This window comes from Rattus rattus, chromosome 6 (genome assembly GCF_011064425.1).
Source record: "Rattus rattus isolate New Zealand chromosome 6, Rrattus_CSIRO_v1, whole genome shotgun sequence".
NCBI lineage: Eukaryota > Metazoa > Chordata > Mammalia > Rodentia > Muridae > Rattus > Rattus rattus.
In genome coordinates this window covers 11646566-11671237 of record NC_046159.1, presented here as the reverse complement: position 1 = coordinate 11671237, position 24672 = coordinate 11646566, and the positions used below count along the sequence as shown (strand labels likewise).

General features: G+C 45.3%; 1 protein-coding gene across 1 annotated transcript in view; it reads left to right on the top strand.

The window, feature by feature from the left end:
• The window catches only part of Dera (deoxyribose-phosphate aldolase), a 78967-nt gene that overhangs the window by 10774 nt on the left and 43521 nt on the right, over nucleotides 1-24672 (top strand). Inside the window, exons 2-5 of the mRNA XM_032905507.1 lie at nucleotides 11398-11495; nucleotides 12791-12938; nucleotides 14018-14113; nucleotides 15819-15953. Of these exons, the coding sequence (XP_032761398.1) occupies nucleotides 11398-11495; nucleotides 12791-12938; nucleotides 14018-14113; nucleotides 15819-15953 (477 nt within the window). The remainder of the gene's footprint in view (nucleotides 1-11397; nucleotides 11496-12790; nucleotides 12939-14017; nucleotides 14114-15818; nucleotides 15954-24672) is intronic.

The window sequence follows — 24672 nt, the reverse complement described above, 5'->3', positions numbered from 1 at the left end:
ACATATGTGTATATGTGCATGCATGTATGTGTGTCTGTCAATGAGTGTGAATACATAGATGTATATCTGATGTGTGTGTAAAGTGATTATTAATATTCAGTATATTGATTAAAGCTGAAATTGATATGACAGCAGTTATTCCTTGACTAGCTAGTTCCTCAATTATCACAGAGACTTTTTAATATTTCAAAGCTTAGGCCTTAGCTGGGCAGACCCTCAGCTATCTCATCTAAACTAACCAGACCACGTAGCCCCATCCAGCCACATGGCTAGCTGTACCTTCTAGGCCCACAGTCATGTCTTTCTCCTTTGATGGCTACTGACAAAAGTACCCTTGTCTTTCTTCCCAGAGTTCCTTTCTCCCTCCCAGGAAGTCCTGCCTTCTCTCTCTACTGCCCAATCACAGGCTTTAGCCTTTTGTTGACCAATTAACTTGGGGAATAAGGTTTGTAAAACAAAAGCTGGTGTGTGTGAGAATTCACTCTTGGGGCAACCAGATCTAGGGGTACAGAATTTAGCATTTGAATATAGAGAAGCACAAGACCAACCCAAACATTTCCCTCATTTTGTCTAAATAAAAAGGCCCTTTCTCTAACAATAGAAAGCAACATAAAGTAGGAATATAACGAAACAGTTATGAAAATTATTAGAGAAGAGTTACATTCATAAAGTTTAGTCTTTCTGTATTCGGCAACTCTGGATAAAGAATTTTATCATCTGTCCTTTCTTGGTGAATTCAGTATTTTGTATCTAAATCATTTTCTGTCATAACTTGCATTGCTAACTTAAAAACATTTTCTCAGCCCTAAAAACATTTTCTTAAATCCTAAATAATTTAAGTTTAATTGTGAGACTATAACTATCTAGTCTTTAACCCCATCAGACACCTGAGAAGGAATACATATTACCTGAGTGTGCAGGAAGTACATGCAAGCTGCCTCCAAAAACTATAGAAGTGACAGAGACAGCTGGCTTCCTGGACAGTCAAGATTATCCCTATAATATTATAATATTCTTTATAACATTGGCGTCTTTATCTTCCAGCCTTCTGGCCCAGTGTATCTGACAGACATATTTGCAAGGCAGGAGTTACGAAGGACTTGCTTACTGGATCTTGGCAGAGCTAGGCAGTTACTTCTGCCTATGTTCAAGTATTGTCCATTTTGGAGAGCATTCTGTCAGCAGATAAAGTTAGGGCATTTTCTTTGCCTGGTGGCTTAGCTTGTCACAAATGAAGCCATCTCCAAATGGGGGTCCTTTGATGCTCATCATCTTTCAAGTTGAGTGGGGTGCTGTCTGGAGCTGTCATGTCTCTATGTCAAAAAACCCTTACGTCAATAAAAGCATCTTTAAATGCCACATTCTGTGAGTCTCTGAGGTTTGTGAAGACCATGTCTATTTATAGCACATCTGAACAACTAAGTGTTGCTTGTTTCTAGCTATTTATTATCCATTCAACCTAGGATGTATATTTCTGTGGTAATATAGACTAGTATCTGTCATGTCCATGAGTTTGACTATTTCTTAAATATCCTAAACAGATTTTAATAGCAGCTTTAAAAGGCCTGGGACTAAAAATTGCATTTTCAAGTGAGTTGCAAAGGCCCAATACCTTATACAAGAGTTGAAAACATGCACGCATGATCAGTTGTAACAAAAAATAACCTTACATTTGTATCAATGTACAAAGATTTGCACCAATGAAGACCTTGAACCCGTATCAATATACAATAATCCTTATCAATGTAAACATAAGTAACCTTATTTGAGAATAACAAGGGCTGAAGAGATGGCTCAGCCGTTAAATGGTAGGCTCATAGCCAAAAATGTAAGAGAATAACAATAGTTCTAAGTTGAGTAGATTCAATGGTCTACCCTTTTTCCTATTATCCCTGTAATGTTACTATAGTCCCCTTTTTCTTCTTAAGCCCCTCTCCTTTATGTGTATGTGCATGCATATATGTGTGCGCATGTGTTTCTGTGTGTCTCGGTGTGTGCATGCATGTGTGTGTGCGTGTGTGTACCTGTGTGAGTGTGTGACTGTGTGAGTGTGTGACTGTGTGAGTGTGTGACTGTGTAAGTGTGTGACTGTGTGTGTATGTGTGCGTGTGTGTACCTGTGTGAGTGTGTGCGTGAGTGTGTGACTGTATGTGTGAGTATGTGACTATGTGTGTGTGTGCCTGTGTCTGTGTGAGTATGTGACTGTGTGTGAGAGTGTGACTGTGTGTGTGACTGTATGCGTGTGTGAGTGTGTGTGAGAGTGTGGCTGTGTGTGTGACTGTGTGTGTGTGTGACTGTGTGAGTGTGTGACTGTGTGTGAGTGTGTGCGTGTGTGACTGTGTGTGTGTGTGTGTGTGTGTGTGCCTGTGTCTGTGTGATATGTGACTGTGTGTGTGAGAGTGTGACTGTGTGTGTGACTGTATGAGTGTGTGACTGTGTGTGAGAGTGTGACTGTGTGTGTGACTGTGTGAGTGTGTGTGACTGTGTGTGTGTGACTGTGTGAGTGTGTGTGACTGTGTGTGAGTGTGTGACTGTGTGTGAGAGTGTGACTGTGTGTGTGTGTGTGTGCGTGTGTGTACCTGTGTGAGTGTGTGCCTGTGTGTGTGTGTGTGTGTGTGTGTGCCTGTGTCTGTGTGAGTGTGTGACTGTGTGTGAGAGTGTGACTGTGTGTGTGTTTAAGCACAAATCAAGGTATGCAAGGAGAGCATGAGACTGGTAAGTTGGTGTCTAGAGAACATTTTATTATTGCTTGTGTTGTTTTGTTTTGTTTTGTCCGAAACAGGGTTTATCTGTGTATCTTTGGTTGTCCTGGAACTCACTCTGTAGACCAGGCTGGCTTCAAACTCACAGAGGTACACCTGCCTCTGCCTCCCAAGTGCTGGGATTAAGGGGGTAATGCCACCACCATCCAGCTGATTATTTCTTGTAAATCACAGGGTTGTGGATGACATAGACATGCCACGTGTAGTGTTCTTTGTCTTCGGTTTGGTCTCAAAGGGCACTCTCGTACCCCAGTTTAAGAACTGTAGTATTTGTAGACTGCTCTGTTTAAACTATTTTTGTGAATAAAATTGTCGAGGATTGTTCTAATGCTTCGAATTAATTGGGAATCTTCATGTCCAAACACTAAAGGTCCTTGTCCCCAATTGGTTTTTGATGGATCAATAAAGAGTCAACAATCAATGGCTAGCCTGAGAGAGGGGGCAGAACTTATAGATCTCATGAGCTAGGAACTGGAAGAGAGGGAGAGAGATCAGATTTAGAGCTGCAGAAGGAAAAATCATCCAAAATAGCAATTTTGGGTAAATACCTTAACAGGTATGATTTCAAAGTGCAAATATGTGAATTTCAATTACAAATAATAGTGATTCTCAGTAGACCATTTAAAACCTGTTTGCTGGAAATATCAGGTGTCAGAGATAATAAGAAGTCACAAGTTTTATGAACTACAGGATTAGATCTTTATAAGATCGTATTCACAGTCTACTGTGTAGGATATGTTCATGGAGGTTAAACTTTGAAGTGGGTTCCTGAGCGAGGTTTTGAATAGTAGGGGTTTCCTGAAGTGAGATTTTCATCGGGTACTGTGTGGTCAGATCAGGCCATTCCGTACTAGGTGGTAGCCTTACATCTCATGAAGAATTGGGGCAGACATTATGTGGTCATTAATTTCCACCAGCATGCGTCTGAGTAGTTTCTAGGGACTTTAAAAAAAAAAAAAAACCTGAATAGATTTTATTTTTATTGCTAACCCTATTCTGAGGCATTTAAATAGGAGTTATGATATTCCCACAGAATTAATTTTATTTAGGACTGTTACAACATGTAAATTAACTTGCAGAACTTGCGCAGAGGTGGCAGCTTCCTGAATGGTACACCTTGGCTGATAGCATTGGGGGAGGTGTCACAACCGGAATTTAAGAAGCTTCATCAAGTTCCATTGTGATTCTTTTATTAAGAGGGAAGTGTGAAAGAGGTTTTCTCTGAAGCTCAGGGCATCTAGAATAATCCATCAAATCTTTTTAAAGGCCTGAGTGTTGAATCTTTACCCAACAGGGTGCCAGAGTTAGCCTTCCACTTGAATTTCTTCTCTGTGGTCTGATTCTCTTTCTTTTTGCTTCTTTGTTTCTTCCTTCCTTCCTTTCTTTGCTTCTTTGTTTCTTCCTTCCTTCCTTTCTTTGTTTCTTTGTTTCTTTCCTCCTTTCCTTTTTCCTTTCCTTTCCTTTCCTTTCCTTTCCTTTCCTTTCCTTTCCTTTCCTTTCCTTTCTTTTCCTTTCCTTTTTTGAGATAAGAGTCTCTCTGTATAACCCTGACTGTCCTGGAACATGCTCTGTTGCATTTAAACTCACAAAGAGCCTCCTGTCCCTGCTTCCCTGGTATTGGATAATCCTTCCTGGCCATCAATGTATTTAGGACCTTGGGGAAGTTCCTGTCAGCATTTTTCATAGAGGACATTTGTTGAAAGATTAATATTTAGGCTACGACTGTGGGTCAGTGGTAGAGCACTTGCCTAGCACGCCAATGTGCGGTACCAAGGCAACGCCACATTAGCAACAAATCCTACAGGCTTGGAAATCCAAACTGGTTTACTAATTCTCTTACTAAGTACGGACACACTGGTCCCTGGACTAGCGCTTGCGAAAACGAGCAATATTTAAATTGGTCACTTATTTAGATGAAGGTTGGACTTTATTATCTGCTAAAGAGGCGTTAAATTCTTTAGGCTCCAGCTTGTTGCAATAGGCAAGTTTTGAAGTAGCCACCTTCCTTTTCAACACATTAAGTCCTTTCTGTAGTCAGTGTGGCTCTTTGCTTTCCAAGGTACATGCTTGTAAAATGTGCAAATTACAGATAATCAATCTTCCTGAGAAATGGAAATTCGCGATCACATTTTTCATGCAATACACTTTCTGAGGCTGCTGGTAGGGGTGCGTGTGTGTTTTCCACAAAAGCCTGGCCTGAAGTAACTCATTACAGATTTACAGATGGACGAATGGTGACAGCGTGGCCTTTAGTCTGCAAGGTGTCACTGTGGCCCTCCTCATACTTCATGCTTACACATCCCGCAGCCAGTCCAGCCTGACCCTGCTCAGAGGGGGCCGCACACCTCGGTCTCTTGTAAGCTTGGGCTGAGGCTGGGACGAGTGTTCAATGCTTCCCCTGTGAAGGCAGTGACGAGCCAGGGCAATGGCTGTGACATCTCGTTGGGCAGCTGTTAAATGCTGGTATTGCCCTAGTTTGTTGTTTATTTACAGACAAGGTCTCCAGAGGCGGACCCTCCTTGTCGGCCTCCACACTCTGAGTGCTGGGGTGCCAGGCTTGGGCCACCATTGGGCCACCATGTCTGGTTTTCTGCGCTACTCAGATGGACCCCAGGCCTTCACACACGTTGAACACGAGATACATCTCTGTCCTGTCCTCACTTGGGGCACTGTTGTCCAGTGGCTCCCATCTGTTTTTCTAGGTTTATCTTCCCTCTCAGCTATGAGCCATTAACACTCAATCTTTCTGTTCCAGTCACCTAAAGAAGTTTTCATTCTATATTTTCAAGTGAAAAGGTCCTAATAAAAGCCATGAAAACAGTCTGGGAAATGCTGGTCGAACGCGTTGACTTTCCCCCTGTAAGTTGTCTGATACTGTGCTTTTCCTGCTTTGCCTCACATCTGCAGGGGTGGCGCACCCTTGTTATGCCTTGTTAGGATGCGTTCCTCACGTCATTGCACAGCACCTGCCTCTGCACGTGCTAAATCAGTGGTTCTTAACCTGCCTAATGTCGTGACCCTTTAATGCAGTTCCTCACGTTGTGGTGACCCCCAACCATAAAATTATTTTCATTGCTACTTTATAACTGGAGTCTTTCAACCGTTACGAATCATATTGCAAATATCCGTGTTTTCGGACGGTCTTCGGTGACCCTCGGGTTGAGGACCGCTGTGCTGAATGGAGCGATGGTAATATCTGTTCACGGGCACTCAGGTGCAGTCCCCGTTCTCCTGAGGAGTTCTGGTTCCATCAGTAACAGCAGTGCAGCTGCTGCAGTGGTCGCTGAATGAGTGATGCTAAGGATGCAGAGAACAGCTGGACCTGAGATGGCCAACCCAGAACTGAACAGAAAATGCCAGACTAGGAGGCTAGTGTTTTAGTGCTCCGATCACCCTCCTGTTAACAGCCGATGGAGTGAACGGGCAGAGCAGCATCACCTAGGGGTGGCTAGGAGGATGAGGGGGGGTGGGAAGACCAGATGCTGCCAGGCAGAGCAAGGCACAAGACTATGACCACAGGCTAACCTGCTGTGATGGTGTTCTGAAGGTGTCGTAACCCGTTTAAGTACGGTTGCAAAACACACCACAAATGCCAGCTTAATGGAAGTGGACAGGCAAGATTGCCAGAAGGCAGAGCCTTTCTTTCGCAGAGCCGGTCTTCGTCTTGGTACTAACCGTCTCATTGTGATTGTCTGAAGGGTAGACAGATTTATTCCTCACCAGACTTGGATTGACATCTGTAGGTGAATGTGCGTTCAGTAGAAATTTGAGGTTAGGTACAAATAGCAGGGGGTGCTGTATCCTTAGAAAGGCTCCTCTGGGCTGCCTGTTTGTGGGAGTTTGGGTTCTTAACATCTGGATCCTTAGGACCAGATTAACGGGGAGAGGAGTAGCAGATCTGCTTGGTGTCCACAAAGTCCACAGATGCCCTTGAACGCCCGCCCCCAAGTCTGATAGGTGGGATACTCTTAGAAGAAGGTGGATCTCACCTGCCCTCAACTAAGTTCCCAACTTCTGTTTTTTGGGGATAGAACTAGGCAAGGTGACATCTTCTCCTTGACTGTGGAAGTTGAATTTGACCTTAGCGGTAACATCCTAGTGTCTTTGTTTCTAGCCAGCCTTTTCCAAGGTGAAGGTCAGCATGAAATACTTTACCAGTTTCAGTGAGGGATACCAACACTGGCTTGCGGGAATAGGAGCATTTAGTGGTGAGCTGTTTCTTGTGAACGCTAGCACAGCTGGGAGGGTGTGGCTTGGCTCCTGGGAGGATGCAAATTAGACTTGAAAACAAACAATACTGAAATAACTGACAGCCGGGTAATACAGCTAGGAGGGGAACTTGGGAGCAAGAACAAAATTAAAATATGCAAGTGCATGTCAGCAAGCTACAAGCCTGGAGACAACAGGTGTAGGCGGAACAGTTAGAATGAAGACTATGGGAAATTTAATCCTTTATTTATTCCACTTTTGGAGGGTGCCCTGTCAAATAAAGCATCACGACTCATTTTTGTTTCTTAGGGACAGAGGCCAAGTCCACAGGTTTCTCATCCTGTCTGGTTGTGTTTTCACATTGTGTGGGTTAGGGACCATATGAAGGACCCCAAACAAACAGAAGCAAAGTGCCAGCGAGGCTAGAACATCCCTCTGTTCACTGAGACTCGAACCAGAAAAATAAGAGAACAAAGTAATAACCGACTGAGGGGCCTGAACGTCACCAGCGTGACAATGTGAGAAAAACAGTGGGGTTTTCTCCATCGGAGAGTGGAGCACTTCATCGGAGCACTGAGGAGCAGTGCTGCCTTCCAATTACGGCTTTGTGTCTGTTCTCCCCAAAGGCGTGTGAACTAGAAACCCCTCTTGGCCTCCGAGGCAGAAGATTCCATGGTCCTGAGGAGAGTGTGTGTATTAGACTCGTTTCTCCTGGCAAGGAGACGCTAAAGGGTACTTGAATGGAATATTAAAAGTTATGAAGGACATAACAAAGGCCAATCAGTCCTTTCTTTTCCCCAGACCCTATAATATGAGAACAAGGGTTATTTGACGAAATTAAAGAGTAGCAAATGAAGTGCTAATAAAACGAGATAGTCACTTATATAATTCATTGCCATGGGAGGTCACAGAGGCAAATTCTGTGGCTGGATTAAATACGGGGCTGGGTAATTTTATGGCCATTAATGGTATTTTTAGCAGCCAAAGCTGATGCGGGGAGAGGTGATTCTTGTTACATCCCCCAGTAGATGTTTCACGGGGACCTGTAGCAAGCGGCCTCAGCTGTGAGTGCCGGCCTTGTGGGTTCCAACTTTAGCCGCCGTGCATTGGAGGGTCCTTTTAAAGGAGACTGTGCCCAGGCGTCCATCTGGGTGCCCGTCAATTTTCTCTTGTGCAGACCCAAAGTCATTTGTGACCTGGGAAGGATAAGACAAGAAGGCCTCTGGACTTGGAGAAGCCCTCCTCTTACTTCAGTGTCATCCAATGTACTTCGCTTGAGATTTTTAAAGACCCATTGGAGGCACAATGCGAGTTCCGAGTTATTCTGAGTGAAGGGGCGGGGCTGAAAGTAACTGGCAAAGTCACCTTGAAGAACGGAACACAGGCTGAGAAAGGATTCCCAGAGAAACGGACCACTCCTCCTCTCCCGTTACCTCCCCTCTGCGCCCCTTCCCTTTTCTTCTTTTCCTTTCTGAGACGGGTCTCTTGTTGCCCAGGCTATCCTTGGATCTGCCCTTTTGTCTGCGGATGACCTTATACACTCCTGTTCTCCACGTTCTAGACTTACAAGTGTAATTACCGTGGCTAGTTTTATATGGGCTTTCTGCCAGCCAGTCAAGGACGTGGGCCAACTGAGCTATGTCTTCGCTTCCTGAAATGAGTCTTTGTGGGTGGGGGTTCATTGTTCCTACAAGGTAAGGAAGGACGTTCTAGGTAGAAGGAAGAAACAGGACACAAGCCCCAGAGACCACATAAAACACCAACTCAGGAAACTGCTGGTTGTTTAGGGACCCTGAAACCCGGTGTTTGAGGGAGGGAAGGGGGGAAATGTCTAGGGAAAGCTGAGGGATTGGTGGTGGACCTTTGGGGTTTGGTTGAGGGCTCTCAGCACCAGCAGAACATGAGGGGGTCTGAGGAGTGGGCAAGAGCAAGGATCCTTGAGGGAAGAGCCCTGGGTTGCCTGGCTTCAGCTTCTTGGCTGTGAGCCTTGCGATTCTGTACAACTCTTGGCTCCAGTAGCCCCAGTTGGCTCTACTGTCCCCAAAACAGTCTTTACCATGAACTCAGTCACATGTAGTAGTGGTCAATTGACCTGGTTTTTTTAAATATATTTATTTATTTAGCCTCCCCTACATTTGGGTGGAACTAGGTTCTCCTAGGTCTTAAAAGAGTTGTGTACGTCCTGATCTCCATTTAATCCCACTGTCTGGGGCTCTGCCTTGAATCCACTCTATCTTCGTAGGAAGAAGGGGCAAGAGGCTGCCTGACCCAGGCATCTGTTTTCTCTCGAGTTGGCTTCGCAAAGAAGCAAGACCAAGTGATATTTTAAGGAGCAGAACAGATGGATGGAAATGTTGAAAATCTGTTTTATTAAATGATCTCAGCTAACAAAATAATTTCATCAGAAATGAAGAAAAAAAAAACCCATCCGAACATGGTTCCTACTTTAGTGATATAGAATATTTCTGTAACTCATTCTTACCCAGATTTTGAGTTTCTACACACCATTAATATTGATCCACAAATGGAAACGGGGAACAAAGCAGTTTGGATGAAGGTCTACTGATTGTCCTGGTGGTCCCAGATCTCATCTTCGTGATAAGCAGACTCTTTTGGATTGGTTAGCAATTACTGGGATGCTCAGTTGTGGGTGTTAGTATAATAGGATTGACCAAGAACAGCTGTGTGCTTGTCCGTGAGGGCATCTCCAGAGGCAGGTAGGTCACGAAGTCTCTGACCGAATGAGTGAGTGAGTGAATGAATGAATGAATGAATGAACGAACCCCTTGACGGACTCACAGTTCATATGATGGAATTAGTGACAGGTGGTAACCGGTAGCAGGCGGGTCTTCCTGGAGGAAGTAGTCACTGGCAGCAGAGCATCCTGCCATGGTCCCCCACTTTTCTTTGACTCTGTGTGTGTCTGTCTGTTGTGTGTGTGTCTGTGTCCATATAACTATGTATAGAAATCACAGGACTTATCTCCAAATTCCATCCTCCTCTTCCACCATGCGTGTACCAGGGATTGAGCTCTGGTTGTCAGGGCTCTGGTTTGTGACAAGCATATCCTTACCCTCCAAGCTATTGCAACAACCTCTGGTCCTTTTCTGAGCTATACTTTCTCTGCTTCCTGGTGGACCACAAGGTGAACACTTTTCCTTTGTTACAAGAGCCCACTGGAATACTGTTATTTCCAAATGCACAGAGACAGGTGACCGTGTGCCGAAATAAATCCTTCTTCCCTTAGGTCTTCCCAATAAGTAGTCAGAGACCATTCATGTGGCCGACACACCTTACAATCTGCACGCAGCAATTCTCATGCACGTCAGAGAGGTGTGGGATTGACACATAGTTCCCAAAGGTTACACTCTGCCCACTGTTGTCTTTTAAGACTCTTTAAAAACCATGAGGTTCCTGGGGAGGGTCAGTGATGTAGAAATGAGGTCAGCTGCAGCAACAGATGGATGTGTGCACATCCAGCTTACCTGGAGGGACCACGGGTGAGCCAGACCCTGGACTCCCGAGGGAGCGTCCATGACTCACACTGAACTAAGCACGAGAAGCAGTCCTACCTCTACTCAGAAATCCTGTCCACATCCTGTGGTTTAGGTGACTTTCCACGGAGGTCCACTGGCTATGGATAACCTGGCTCAAACAAAATTGACAACACAGGCTGGGCTACCCTGAAGCAGGAGTGTGGGATATATATCTTCTGTAGCTTTGGGTGGGATTTTTTTTTCTTTCCTGGTTTTTGAATGCCTGCTACACTGTTATTTGTAGTACATTTTGAAAAATTCTCTTTTGATGGGCTGTATCATATCAGCATCTAGCAGATATTAATCTTGTCAGTAAGTGGGTGGTGATCAGAAATGCCTTTAAGTATTCACTAATTCACTTAACTATTTATTAATCATTTGCTCTCCTGGACTAGACACTCACAAATAAGTCTTCTCTGTCAGAGGTGAGACGTGTGTGCCCAGGGAGGAGGGCACACCCACTGCTGGGCTTATGTGCGTAATTAATCACTTCAGCTCCTTGTAGTTTTCAGATGCACTTGATTTTGCCTGAAGTGTACCTTGTGATGACCAGGCCTTCTATAAGGTTGTGTATTTGTCTGGAAAAGAAGGGTGACTTTAAGAACATATTTGTTATTATTTTGTGTATGTGTGTGATTTTCAGGCTCATGCATGTCACTGTGTGTGTGCAGGTCAAAGGGCAACCTTACGGAATGATTTTTCCTTTTCCACCATTGGTCCTAGAGATTGAACTCAGGCATATGTGGTAAATGCTTTCCTGACTGAGCCATTTGCTGCTCCTCAGACCCCTGTGTTGTAAACGGGCACTGATGATGAACAAAGCTATGCCCTTTCACTAGAGGTGACTGTGGGACTCTTCAAACTTACAAGTGTCGTTCTTTCCTTCATAGATCTCAGCTGGGTCTCCAGAGTTCAAGTGAACCATGCGGCTGTGCTGAGGCGGGCCGAGCAGATCCAGGCCCGCCGAAGCGTGAAGAAGGAATGGCAGGTATGGGCCTCATGAGCATTCTGTCCCCGCACCTCACAATGCACACCTCGTCCCTCAAGGCCACAGTATTGAGTTTCGCTCAAGATGCATCTAGACTTAAAGGATCGCAGCTGCCCATAGTTTATTTTAATAATTCATACATGATGATGATGGGTTGGAGAAAGATGACACATTTATCCAAACAAGTTACGGATCTTACCGCTCTGGAGCGGCCAAACCGCAAGTGACTTTGGGGTATCTTTATTCATGAGCGAATTAAATGGCACGTCTCCTCGACACGTTTATCCAGCTTCTCAGGCTGCTTTCTGTGGCTTCTATTTTAGTTTTAAAGCCATAAACATCTACACTGGCGTGTCCACTGTGGAGGCCTGAGGTGGGAGAATTCGCCTTACTATTTCTTTTCATAAATCACTTTTCAAAATTCCAGAAATGATGTCTGGTGGCGGACTTCCAGTCAGCACCATTCTCTAATGCAGCACGGTCACAGACGTGCTACGCAGGCCTGAAGGGACTCCGGGGTTCACTTCACAAGAGCTGAACACGTGATGTGTCCCATCTGCCCATCCTGGCTGAAAAGATAAAAAGGAAATTCTTTTTAGAGCGAGTTATTCTAGAATGTGAGGGTTGTTTTAATAATGGAACTGGGTTTAAAAACAAGGGACTTAGAGATTTCAGGAAATGCCACCCCATCACCTTGGATCCCAGGAAAGAAGGTAAACTCAGGTTACGTCTCACGGCCCCATGTCTGTGGTGGGCTCTCTACAGACAAGCTGGGAAAGTGAGAAATAGCAGGGGCTGGCAAAGGCTTCAGTTGGAGTTTCTGAGAGAAAAGTCCATCAAGTCTGCTCTTCTGTTCTAGTCTGGCTAATGTTCGTCTCGATCGCCATTCTTAAAAAATAATGTAAAATTAAATTGTTTCTGTGTGTCCATATGTGTGTGTGTGTGTGTGTGTGTGTGTGTGTGTGTGTGTGTCTGTGTCTGTGTGTCGTGCGCCATGTCCATCCTGAAACACACATGGAAGTAGAGGACAACTTTTAGGAGTTGGTTCTCTCCTTCTATCATGTGTGCTCTGGGGATAGAACTCAGGTCTTCAGGCTTGGTTGCAAGCTCCTTTCTCCCCAGAGCCTGGCCTCTCGTGGTCATTTTTGAGCTCTGCTTACACCCTCTATAAGAAAACGCCTATAGTAGCATTGGCCTTGTCTGTTAACACTCCCATTTGTCTCTTGTTTTTCTCCTCTCTAACTGAGTTCAAGGTGCATTTTCATTTTGATTTCCTTTGTGTCTCCTCTCTCTAGGCTGCGTGGCTCCTGAAAGCTGTCACGTTCATAGACCTCACCACACTTTCTGGTGATGACACGTTTTCCAACGTTCAACGGCTCTGTTATAAAGCCAAATATCCAATCCGGGCAGACCTCTTAAAAGCCTTAAATATGCACGACGAAGGTGAGGCTGTGTGCTGTGACCTGGGCTTACCTGGTCCCAGCAGGAATTCCTGGAGCTCCCGGCTTGATGATTGCCTGCTGATGTGCTGTGGTGACCCTGGTTCATCTCTGCTTCTGTGTGTGCAGACAGGACACTGAGATGCCTCTTTCCAAAGCTAGAGAGATTCCAAGCCCTGTTTTCAGATCAGCTTTTGCATCTATGGATTGGAAGTTGTTGGTCGAGAGTTTCCTCAGTTCTTCAGTTTGTGATCTTTTCTGTCTAATGGCCTGAACCACAGACTCTGATTCCCTAGCCATGAGGGGAACGGCTGGTCTCACCACTTAATGGGCACATCACGTACGAAGTCAGAGAAATGCATTTGCAAATAAAGGGCACGTGGGAAGTGCTGTGTGTTAAGTTAGAATTTAAGGATTTAACACATCAAAACAAAAGCTGACACCTATCACTCTCTTAGTGTACAAGAGAGAGAGAGAAACTGTTGAAAAGCTGCCCGAGTTTTGAGCTTTCAAACTTCAAATGTGGAGGAGACGGGATGGTGGTGGTGGGGTGTCAGGGGTGGAGAGGTCTATTTCCTCAGTGAGAAAACCAAGACCTGGGGCGCCGGGAGGAGCCAGGGCCACAGATGTAGTCACTGGCTGAGGCAGTTTTTGGGAGGCAAATATCCTCTGTGTAGATAAATGCTTCCTGGCTCTGCCGTGCCCAGCCGCTATGCATGCAGGGAAAGGTGCTGAGCTAGCCCAGCGCAGGCTTCACAGACAATCTGTGGGCTTTCAGTAGACTCAAGCAACTCGGTGGCTTTTGAAAAGCACTATGACATTTCTTCCCAGTTGACACTAGAACATTTCCTTGTTAGAACTAGAGGTGTAACTCCGTGTTGAGGGCCCAAGGCCCTGGTTTCCATGCCCAGGGCTATAAAACAACACAGACACTCGTCTTTTCCCCTTTGCTGCAACCATGAGGGGCAAGTATTTGTCCCTCTCGTTTGCTCTCTGCCGCTGTTGTCCCGGAAATGATAGCTAAAGGCATGGTATGTGCGCTGAGCTCCACGTAAGTAGGCTGCTGTGCTCTCCCCTACCCAGGCATCACCACGGCTGCGGTCTGTGTTTACCCCGCCCGGGTCTGCGATGCTGTGAAGGCGCTGAAGGCCGCCGGCTGCAGGATCCCTGTGGCATCAGGTGAGACTTTATTTTGGTGACTTTTGCTCTGGTTAGTTTTCAACATATCTGAGGTGTTTTAGCTCAGTGGACATGGAGTGTCCCCCGTAAATTTATGTGATTGCGTTAGTTTCATGATTTGTGACTTTAATGTGTGCTAAATTTATGTAGATATTAAAGTAAGCATGATGTCACACAGACAGAGTCCCATCACTTCAGGAGCTCATGGGGAGGACAGTTGGCTTTGAGGCCAGTCTGGGCCACACAGTGAGATCTTAAAAAACAAACAGACAAAACCCACCACCCAAACCTTGACATATTAAGTCCTAAAAGTATCGAACCATGGCTTGGTTTTTATAAGGAAACCCTGGTTTTTATGCTTTTTATAGTCATAATGTCAGCTGGATTGTGCACGCGCACACACACACACACACACACACACACAACACACTGAATAAATGAAAAATAAGCAGACTATAAAAAAAGCCTCCTAAAGCATGTGTCTGTGGGTGAACAGACGGACAGACGGAGACAGATAGTATTAGATTCTAGTTTTCAGAAGGCTGCAAGAATATCCTGGTGCTTTAAATAAAAGGTCTGAGCCAGGTGTGGTGGGACATGCCTGGAATTCTACCACTCAGAAGGCTGAGGGGAGGATCGCTGCTAGTTTAAGGCCAGCTACAAGGAAAGACCATGCCTCGAAAAGAAAAGGCAAGAGAGAAAAGAAAAAGCAGTTTGTAAAGATCAGCTATTTATTTCACTAAAGTGCTATATCTTTCTTTAAGATTTATTTGTGTGCATGTATGTTTGCGCTCGTGTGAGTTCTGCATCAAGCCCTCTGGATGTGCACAGACGCCAGGAGAAGTCATAGACCCCCCGTGTGGGTGCTAGCAGCCCAAGTTGGGTCCTTCGCAAGAGCAGGCAGCGCTTTTCACCACCGAGCCATCCCTCCATGTGCCTCTCCGTACATAGCCGCTCCAAGACGGCTCCCAATGTATTTGACACTGTGTCTTTCTAGGCCTAAGTTTTCTTACCATCTCAGGACATTCGGCCCGTCTCTTACAAAATGGTAACAGACCCCAGGAGTTGTCACTGTGGGAAAGAAAGATCAACAGACCCCGTGTAGAATCAGGGATGGGATGAATGAAAAAAGTCCTGGTTTTTAAACCCACAAGCGTGTGTTCTTGCCCCTTTCCTGCAGTGACGCTGCTTCCCCTCCTGCTGGGCTTCTCCCTGGTCTTGGCTGCCTTGCTGGTTGCTTTAAGAGACACTGGGTGGGGGGGGTTGGCTCACAGCCTGGGTGCTCTGGTTCACTAAGTCCATCATGAGCAAATGGAGGTCAGATCAGGGCCAAATGGGTAAGTCAGGAACGCCAACCTGAACCTACCAGTGTCTGTTATACAAAGCCACACCAATGATTTTATTCCTGTCAGCTGACAGATTTAGTTAATTGATAGTTACTAAGCGTACCTTGCAAACATCTCTGTGGCAACTTAACCTTCGGTCTTCCAGAGAGCATCATGTTATCACCCCCGCCCCCCCAAAAAAAAGCCTATGTGCACTCGCATCCTGTCACCCCAACTTTGTCCTGTGTGGCGTGAGTCCTATTTAGGTACCGTTCATGCTTCATCTTTAAATGCCGTACTTATGAACTGACCAATGAAATCTGTCCCATTTAGTTCCCTCCCTCATTCTCTCTCTCTGTCTTCTTTGAAATCTCTCCCAGTGGCCACTGGCTTTCCGGCTGGACAGACTCATTTAAAGACTCGATTGGAGGAGGTCAGACTGGCGGTGGAGGATGGAGCTACTGAAATCGACGTGGTCATTAACAGGACCTTGGTGCTGACTGGCCAATGGGAAGGTGGGTGCAGGTCCTTGCTCCCAGGGAGCCCCAGCCCTTCCTGGTGGGCCATGGGGGGATCTGGAAGGGACACAGCATGGCTTAGGATCAAGTTCCAGGTCACAAGTCAATGGTCAGAGGACACACGGCTAAGAGTGTGCCTCTCGATTCCCTGGGCCGCTCTCTGTCTGCAGGAGATTACATTTCCCTCTGTGTAGTTAGGTGCACAGTCATCCCGTGCAGTAAACCCAGTTTAAAAATTACTAATTTGCTTCTGTTTTGGGAGAGTTCCTGCTCTTCTGCACTGTTCATAAATCACTCCAGGCAAGGCCTCTAAGCAAGGTTTACTCTAGGATGTTGGGGGAGGTCACCCTTCACATTAATCTTTGCAGACTTTGAGGATGCATACTATTTATTAAGCTTATTAAGTGCATTTTTGCTACCTTAAATGCTATCACACATTCGTTTGTAGGGTTAGTGCCTTACTGTCATGCCAGGCTGTACTAAGATCCTGTCCGTTCAAGTAACAGGGTGCTGTTTTACATGAGGTATGAAGCCATCAAATGAACTTTACCTATCTTTATATATATCTTATATCCTAAAGATGAGGACATTAATAACTAAAATAAATATAGTGCTCTCTGAAAAAGTTACCGTGGCAAGTAAGTTAACATTTTAGATGAAACTAAATTAATGCCAAGATAAATATTGTTTCTTGATAGATGTACTTATCAAATAAAACATATATTTTTAAGTATTGAGGATCAGTGGATCACTTAGTTCATTTGTTTATTTGTGTGTATATGGATGGTGGGACTTAGACATGGCAGGGCTTGACCATGGAGATCAGGGGACAACTTTTGGGAGGTTGGCCTCCTTCCTCCACGTGTGCCCTGTGGATCAAACTCAGGTGACCAGGCTTGGCTGTTGTTGTTCTTAACCCTGGAGCCATCTTCCTGGCTTCTGTGTGTCACTGTTAGCTGAGACGTATCAATCTGATAACTGGGATGGCTTTAATGACTCAGAAACAGTGTAGACACAACAGCCGTGGACAGCAGGAGATTTCACCACAGCTGCCTTGAAAACCTAGGTATAGTTTATTTCTGGAGCCTTCCATCCAGACCTTAGGTTGATCCCTGTTAACTGAGACTGCAGATATTGAAGCTAGGTGTGAGAGAGAAGACTCGATAGTGTGTATCTGTAAACCTTTTCCCAGCAAACCTATTCCACTGTTGGCCGGGGTTGACGGTTTTTTGTTTCGTTACGATGTAACAAGACTCCAGTCAGCGGTCTGGTCACAGGGCACTCGGAGGGAAGTATCCGGAGTAGATGCAGAGACCTGGACCAACTCCGTCTTGCAGTTCTGAGGTGTGTGAGTCTATCAGCACAGCAGGAGCACTCCACTGTCTAAGGTGGCTTTTGAAGCTCCCCCTTTCACACATTCTCCCCAGGGGAAGGAAAGAAGGCTCTGCTCTATCTGAAAAACTCTGCGTCCTGTTTATGTCATCTCCTGTCCTGGGCTAAGTCATTTACATGGCCTCATCACTGGCTGCACGGGAAGCTGCAGAACAAGCTTTCCAGCTTAGAGAGTGAGCAACATTCATGGTCTCTCCCATTTCCTTCCCCTTCCTGCATATGCTACCATTCTTGACAGTTCCACATAGCTCCTTTTACCTGTGCCCATTTCGAATCGTTTCTTGTGTGTGCTTTGGGCATTCTTAACCCTTCTTGAAAGTCATACTTCATATGTATTCTTGTTTCTGAGTAGTCTGCATATATGCTTTTGGTCACAGATTTCGGTTATGATTTCAGAGTTGTGGATAATGTAAGTGTGCATATTTTAAATAAATCCAGATGCACTTTTTTTTCATGGTCTTTGACAAGCAGTTGAAGACATAGATGTGCAGTTTATATTATAACTTGTGTTCTTGTCTCTCAAGTTCTATTAATTGAAAAATAAAATCCAGTAGGAGATGGGTTTTGATGTAATTGGCTATCCTTAACAGACTCAGGAATGGCTGTTTTTGAGATAATAATTTCCCCAAAGTAGGCATTTCCATAGAATATAATAACACATTTTTTTTTGTCCTACACCATACTTTTCCATTAACTTTTTTTTATGGCATTAATAACCTCTTGACCCAAACCAAATCGAAAAGGAACGTTTAATGCTAGAAATTTATTTCTAAGTAGGAGCCAGCAGTGACTTAAGCCTTTCCCCACTGCAGTGTTTTGCCTTAATTTTGTTTCTCAGCGTGATTATATATTGTGTTATTCAGTGTCCTGTTTTTATACTAGGGGTTTACTGATTAAGAGCCTCTCATTATTTCGGTGGGATGCGCTGGTGGGCGTGCCCAGCAGGCTGTTTGTTACATGTCCTGTGATGGGCTCTCCCCTCCACGAGTTTTGTGAGTTTCTTTGGGGATTATTTGATTTTCTCATCACGGCAGTGTAACACCCAGTGAAAGCCTCTTAGGGAAGAAAGGGCCTGGCTTGGCTCACAGTCCATCATGGCAGAGAAATCACGGCAAAAGAGTCAGGGGGAGATGACTGCAGTGTCCAGCTCACCCCAGAGGAGGGCTAGTGCCCCCCACATCCAGGGTGGCTCTCTCCTCAGGAACCCAATCTGGAAGTTCTCTCACATGTGTGACTCACTTTCTCCAGCAAGGCCACACCCACTCCCATAAAGCCACACCTCCCGATCCTTCAAATGGTGCCACTCAGCATTCGGATCTATGACTCCCTGGGGGCTCTTCTTGTCCAAGCCACCACATCCCCATTCTTGTCTCTCCACTCTTTTTATTATTTTTAAATCTGTATCAGTGTTTTGCCTGCATGTACGTAGGTATGTATCCTGCAGGCCTGGTGCCCAAGGAGGCCAAAGGAAGGTGTCAAATTCCCTGGAACTAGAGTTACAGATGGTTGTGAGTCACCATGTTTGTGCAGGGAACAGAAGTCGGATCCTTAGTAACTGAGTATCCAGTGCCCTTAACCGTGGAGCCGTCTCTCCAGCTTCAGCTCCATTTCCTGTTGATGTGAAGAGTTAAAATAAAAACTTCATAAAAACTGCAAAAGAACAGCAGATAAGGGGAGCCGGGCCTCTCCAGCTTTGTTCCAGCTCCATCTCCCCGCTTGATGGACCGTTTGCTCTATGTCTCTCTTTTGTCAGATGTCTGGCTCTTGCCTAGTTCTTGTGGTCCCAGACCTGCGGTCTTTGCTGCGCGGCTCCGGTCTTTTGCTGTGTGGCTCGCGGTCTTTGGTGCCTGGATCGCTGTCTGCTATGTGGCTTGCAGTCTTTGCTGGGTAGCTCATGGTCTTTGCTGTATGGCTCCTGGTGGCTCCCGTCTTTGCTGTGGAGCTCACGGTCTTTGGTGCCGGGCTCGTGGTCTTTGCTGCCGGGCTCGTGGTCTTTGCTGTGGAGCTCACGGTCTTTGGTGCCGGGCTCGTGGTCTTTGCTGCGTGGCTCTCGCTCTTTGCTGTGTGGCTCCCACTCTTTGCTGCAGGACTCCGCCCCCTGCAGGCCCAGGCCCAGGTTCTTACTTTGTACTGTCCTCTCACATCTCAAGTCTCCAGGCGCCCCCCTCCCCCCTTAAGTATTTCTGTTTGAAGTCAGCATTCCCCTCCATTATTGACTACATCTCCCTTTTATCCTCATCACCGCTGGAATTTTTAAACAACCCATGTGTCTCTTTGGGTAGGCATTAAAGGAGGGGACAGTGGCCTCTCATTTCCCCGGGCTCCGGGGTTCTTCCCTTGTCTGTCATTCGCCTTTGTTCAGTATTTGACTTGGTGAACTGCCCTCTCCTCCTAGAACACTTGGTCATAATGTGTCTGATTTCACATTCCTGAGGTTCCCTCTAACTTCTCAGTACCCTCTTTTCTTAGTACCATGTTCCTTAATGTCCTCTGTCCTCCCTCAGGGGTTCTGTCCTGGCATCACTAATCCTCATTCCTAGAGTCAAGCTCTGTTATGTCCTCTCCCATGTCAGCCTCCCGAGCTCTGGGCACCGGCATCCTCATCTGCTTGGTCATGTGTGTGCTGTCGACTCCTGTCTGCACTCCACCCATCTCCACTGCTCATTCAGGGGAACGGAGACCGGAATCAGAGTCCCCTTGACATCAGGGAATCTAGCCTGACACGTGAAAAAGTAAATGCATTAAAATAGTTACCTGCCCTCCATTAACTTAAAGAAGTCGTGGTTAGACTTAGTGCGCTCTTGATTGCTCCCGATGCTTTCGTTGGTGGTCGTGTTATCTTGTGTGTGGCGAGGCGTTCAGGAGCTACTGAAATCCCTGAGGTAATTCATTCTACCTCGAGCAGCGCGGACTGCTGTGGTCTCTATTTATATAGTGCTTTTTGTTCAGTCTTTCCCTAGTCTTTGTAGGCCGGTCCTTTTCTGTTAAGCCTTTTCCTGTCAGCCATGTTTGGTTCATTCACACTGTGCTGTCCTGACCTTTTGTCACTGGCTCTTGCTCGTGCAGACCTGTGTATATCTGTTTGTCACTTGAGACACAGTGAAGATGGTATCGTTGGCTCCCAGAGTTACCTGACAAGTGTTTCCTAGGTTCTCGATCTAGCTCTCTTCCCACACATTCCTGGGTCGATTCTGGTACAGCCAGAACCGAAGGCTGGATCTGATGGGAGGGAGGGGCTCCTGCTCCTGTGAGAATCTCTTGACGTCTCCGACTTTCTTAGTGTCAGTAATATTCCTCTACTATGGTTCATGTTCTACTACGGTGTGTGTGTGTGTGTGTGTGTGTGTGTGTGTGTGTGTCTTTTTGGTAGTCCTGAGGGTGACACCTCTCTTAGTTTACTTTTCAAACAGCTTTTGGCACAAAGGGCTCATCATCACCCACTCTGTGAGCAGGCTTTGATATCTGCATCTGAGCCTTCTGTAGCTAAGACACACAGGGGCGGTCTCATTTCTGCCTCACAGAGGTGCCTACGATATTTACCTCAGACCTGGAGCAGTTCTCCGATTTGGACCTTGCTTTTTATCTACTTCTGAGACCCCAGCACTGGAACTGCCTTCACTGAGCCTGGGGCCCAAGTGTCCATGGGAAACCAGTGGGCGGGGCTCCTGGGTGGTTCAATGGGCGGGGCTCCTGGGCTGGGCGGGGCCCCTGGGCGGTTCAAACACTGACTTTTTCTGGTGCAGTGTGTTCGTTCAGTGAAGCAGTTGTCAGGATCTCCTGTGGCCATAGCCTCGTCATCTCCACGTCTTTCAGTTGAGTGTGGCGAGTCCCTTGCTGTACTCTAAGCTTAGTTTGTAGCACGAACACTTAACACTGTCTGGTTCAGTGCGAGAGAATGGCGTTCCAGGAGCACAGCCAGTGTGCCTTTCCTTTCCTCCTCTGAACTCGACGCTAGGGACCTGAAATCTGGTCAGTAATCAATCTGCTTTTTGTTATTTACTTCTTTTTATGTTTTCGCAGAAGAATGGAGATCCCCGAAAAGAACTCGTTGTTTCCTTTATAGAGCTATTAATAATGATAGGCAATCAGAAGAGCTATTTCTAAATCTATAGATCCTCCTTAGGAGTCTGTAGTTCCTCTGTCCCCGGGTTGTTTATAGCCGAGCGCGTCGGGAGATACAAGAGCCAGATGCTTTTACGGTTTTGTTTTTTTGCCGCGAGTCTTCAGCACTTCAATAGCATTGGCAAAAATGTGTGTGTTTGATTTCTTCTGGGTTATTTTACTGCTGGGTGATTTATTAAGCCCATCTCCATTTTACCCTTACAAGTTTAATTAATTGCTCTGGCGAATGAAACCGTGTTCTCGAACACTTTGTGACTTTCTCTTGGTGTGAAAGGTTGCCGTACAGTTTTATATTAAGTGTTTTACTGTACATATAATTATCTTAAGCATTATTTTCAGGACATTCTTATGCAGCGTTGAACGTTTCCCTGGCACTCAAAAATAATTGCTTAGATATGTTCTCTAGCAATTATTTTTTAAGCCGCCTTTGAATAGCAAGAAACAAAAAGGCCTCGCTTTATGACTTTCAGACAGGATCCACGATGGCTAAAGACTTGGGAGTCTTACCCAAATCACAGTTTTATGTGTGCAGGATGCCCCAGCGTGGCTTTCTACACTTAGAGCCGTGCTTTCCCAGAAAAGGCTGTGCGTCCCCAGCTGCTGTGAGATTGACAATAGAAAAGAAAATGCTCGTGTTCCTGGTGGCAGGGCAGGGCCAGGGGTGGGGTGGGGGTAGGGAGCTGCATTGCCAAAATAGTGTGGTGGACCAGAGGGAAGGGTTCATCAGTGGTTAAGAGTGGGAAGCCATGGAGGCTGCGTTGCAGGGAGCCTGTAGACAGCGTTTACGCACTGCACCTCAAAAAGCTAAGAGAAAAAGATCCACTGTTCCCCCCGTAAAGAGGTGACAAGTGTCTGAGGACGTAGATATGTTTGCATTGACATAAATATCAAACAAAACATGCATCCATCGAGATATCTCATGGCACCCCATTAACTGGTACAGTTTTTGTATTTCTATTTATCAGTTTGAAAATAGATGGAACAAGGAAAAAAATGAAAACGAAATCACATCCCAGCCTGACTCTCTGCTTCCTGTCTACCCCTGGACCCAAACTGTCGACGCACACCGGCCTCTGACTCTGACTCCGCCCACACAGCCTCACCTGTTTCTTGACCAGAAATGACAGGCAGAGGTTGGGTACTGACTTCCACTTCTCATGAGCATGGTGGAAGTGGTAGGGACCCCAGGGACAGGCTGCAGACAACTCCCGTGAGTTGTGCAATAATATTGATTAAGTACCACAGTGTGATATATACTGGGCTTTTGCTACACCCCCTTCACAATCCTGAAGGCCTCATTATAAGTCAAAACATTTCTTATGGGGTTTTATGTGACATCACTCTGCCAGCGCTTCTGGTGTATGTGTTTTGTTAAATTTTGCATTATTCTGACTAATTTGCAGTCGAGGTATTTGAATTCCATTTTCATTTGTCAGTCATCTTTTATAATAGCCTTCCAAATTATTATTTTTCTGGTACGTGGCAAGAATCGTTCTTTCTTCTTTTCTCCTTAAATGAGGAATTCTCAGTTTTGTAATGTTTGAATTTTTAACAATGAACATATTTTACTTGGAAGTGTGTGAGCAGAAAAAAAATAATAAAGACTCTAGGGGATAGCATGACGAGGTGTGCAAAGACCTTACTGTTGGGACATTGCTGAAGGATCGCTTATCACGGCCAAAAACCTGGAACCGTAGGCTTCTAACGACAGGGGAATGATTGAGTAAAGTTTTATGTCTGTACAATAGAAGATTGTATGGCCATTAAAAATTATGTGATAGGCAGCTCTATCTATTTATCTATCTATCGTTGATCTTATCTACGTATATATTTATGTATATATATGTAAGCAGATTATAAAATATGTTAAGTTTCAGTTTTGAGTAATTTTATTAAACCATATAGAAAATTACAAAAATAGCGTGCTGAGCTCATCAGTCAGCATCTCCTGTTCCAAAAGTGTTTTTGAGGTTTTGACATTTTGTGTTTTCTTTTTTACATATATACGTGTGTGTGATACATGCGTGTAATTTTATGAACTATTTGAGACTGATTTATATGCCTGCTGACTGATTGCCCTTAAATACTTTACTAAGTATCCTCAAGAAGTGACGGCAAGATCACCACAGGCCCGAGCGCTCCTTCACGTCTGGCATTAGATACACAGGCTCCGTTCAGATGTCTCAGGTGCCCAGGGGCATAGTTCGGTCTACATCAGTCATTGCGTCGCTCCTTTTTCTTGTTTATTGTGGAACAGCCCCCCAGCTTTTTCTTGGTTTTGAGGAGTTCGGGCCTGTTATTAGTAAATTACAAGCTATATTTCAGGGGCTACTGATGTCCAGCATGCATAAAGTCCTAGCTGTGAGCTCCGGTGTCTCATAAAACATGCTGATTTGTCCCTGCAGTCACAGCCCATGGGAAGTGGGTGACAGGAGGATTGGGAGTTCAAGGACACCCTCAGCTATATAACAAGTTGGAGACCAGCCTGGGCTACATGAGATGTCAAACACGTATACCCAAAGTCAGACTTGCTGGTACTTTTGTTCTTATTGGGTTCAAGTTATGTATTCGGGAATAAGTGCTGGGGTTTTTTCCCCATTCTTTGAGAGTCACAAGATGTTAATCGGTCTAGTTCTTGAGGATGTTAAGTTTTACTGCACTAGGATGATTCCTGCCGAGTCTCTACACTGTAAGACCAGAGGTTTTCCTTTTAATAAGTAAGTATAGATGGTGAATAGATTTCATCTCAGACCATGTTAATATCCCGCCTCTAACCCAACTTTTATCTACCCTGTTCCCATCCATTGATAATTATTCAGTTATTATTCTGGAGTTTTTGTCAAAGGGCAATTCCCCGGTTGGATCCGTCCTTCTACACTTGTTACCCTCCCGCCTGCTCTCCTCCCTCACCACCCCTTCTCTCCTTCCTTCCCTACGAGCTCATAGATTTCTTTTGAACTAGCATGGTAGTAATCTTTTTTTTTTAAGATTTGAAAGATTTATTTTTATTTATATGAGTACACTGTAGCTATCTTCAGACACACCAGAAGAGGACATCAGATCCCATTACAGAAGGTTGTGAGCCACCACGTGGTTGCTGGGAATTGAACTCAGGACCTCTGGGAGAGCAGTCAGTGCTCTTGACCGCTGAGCCATCTCTCCAGCATGGTAGTAATCTTTTACTATCATTTTTTTAAACCTC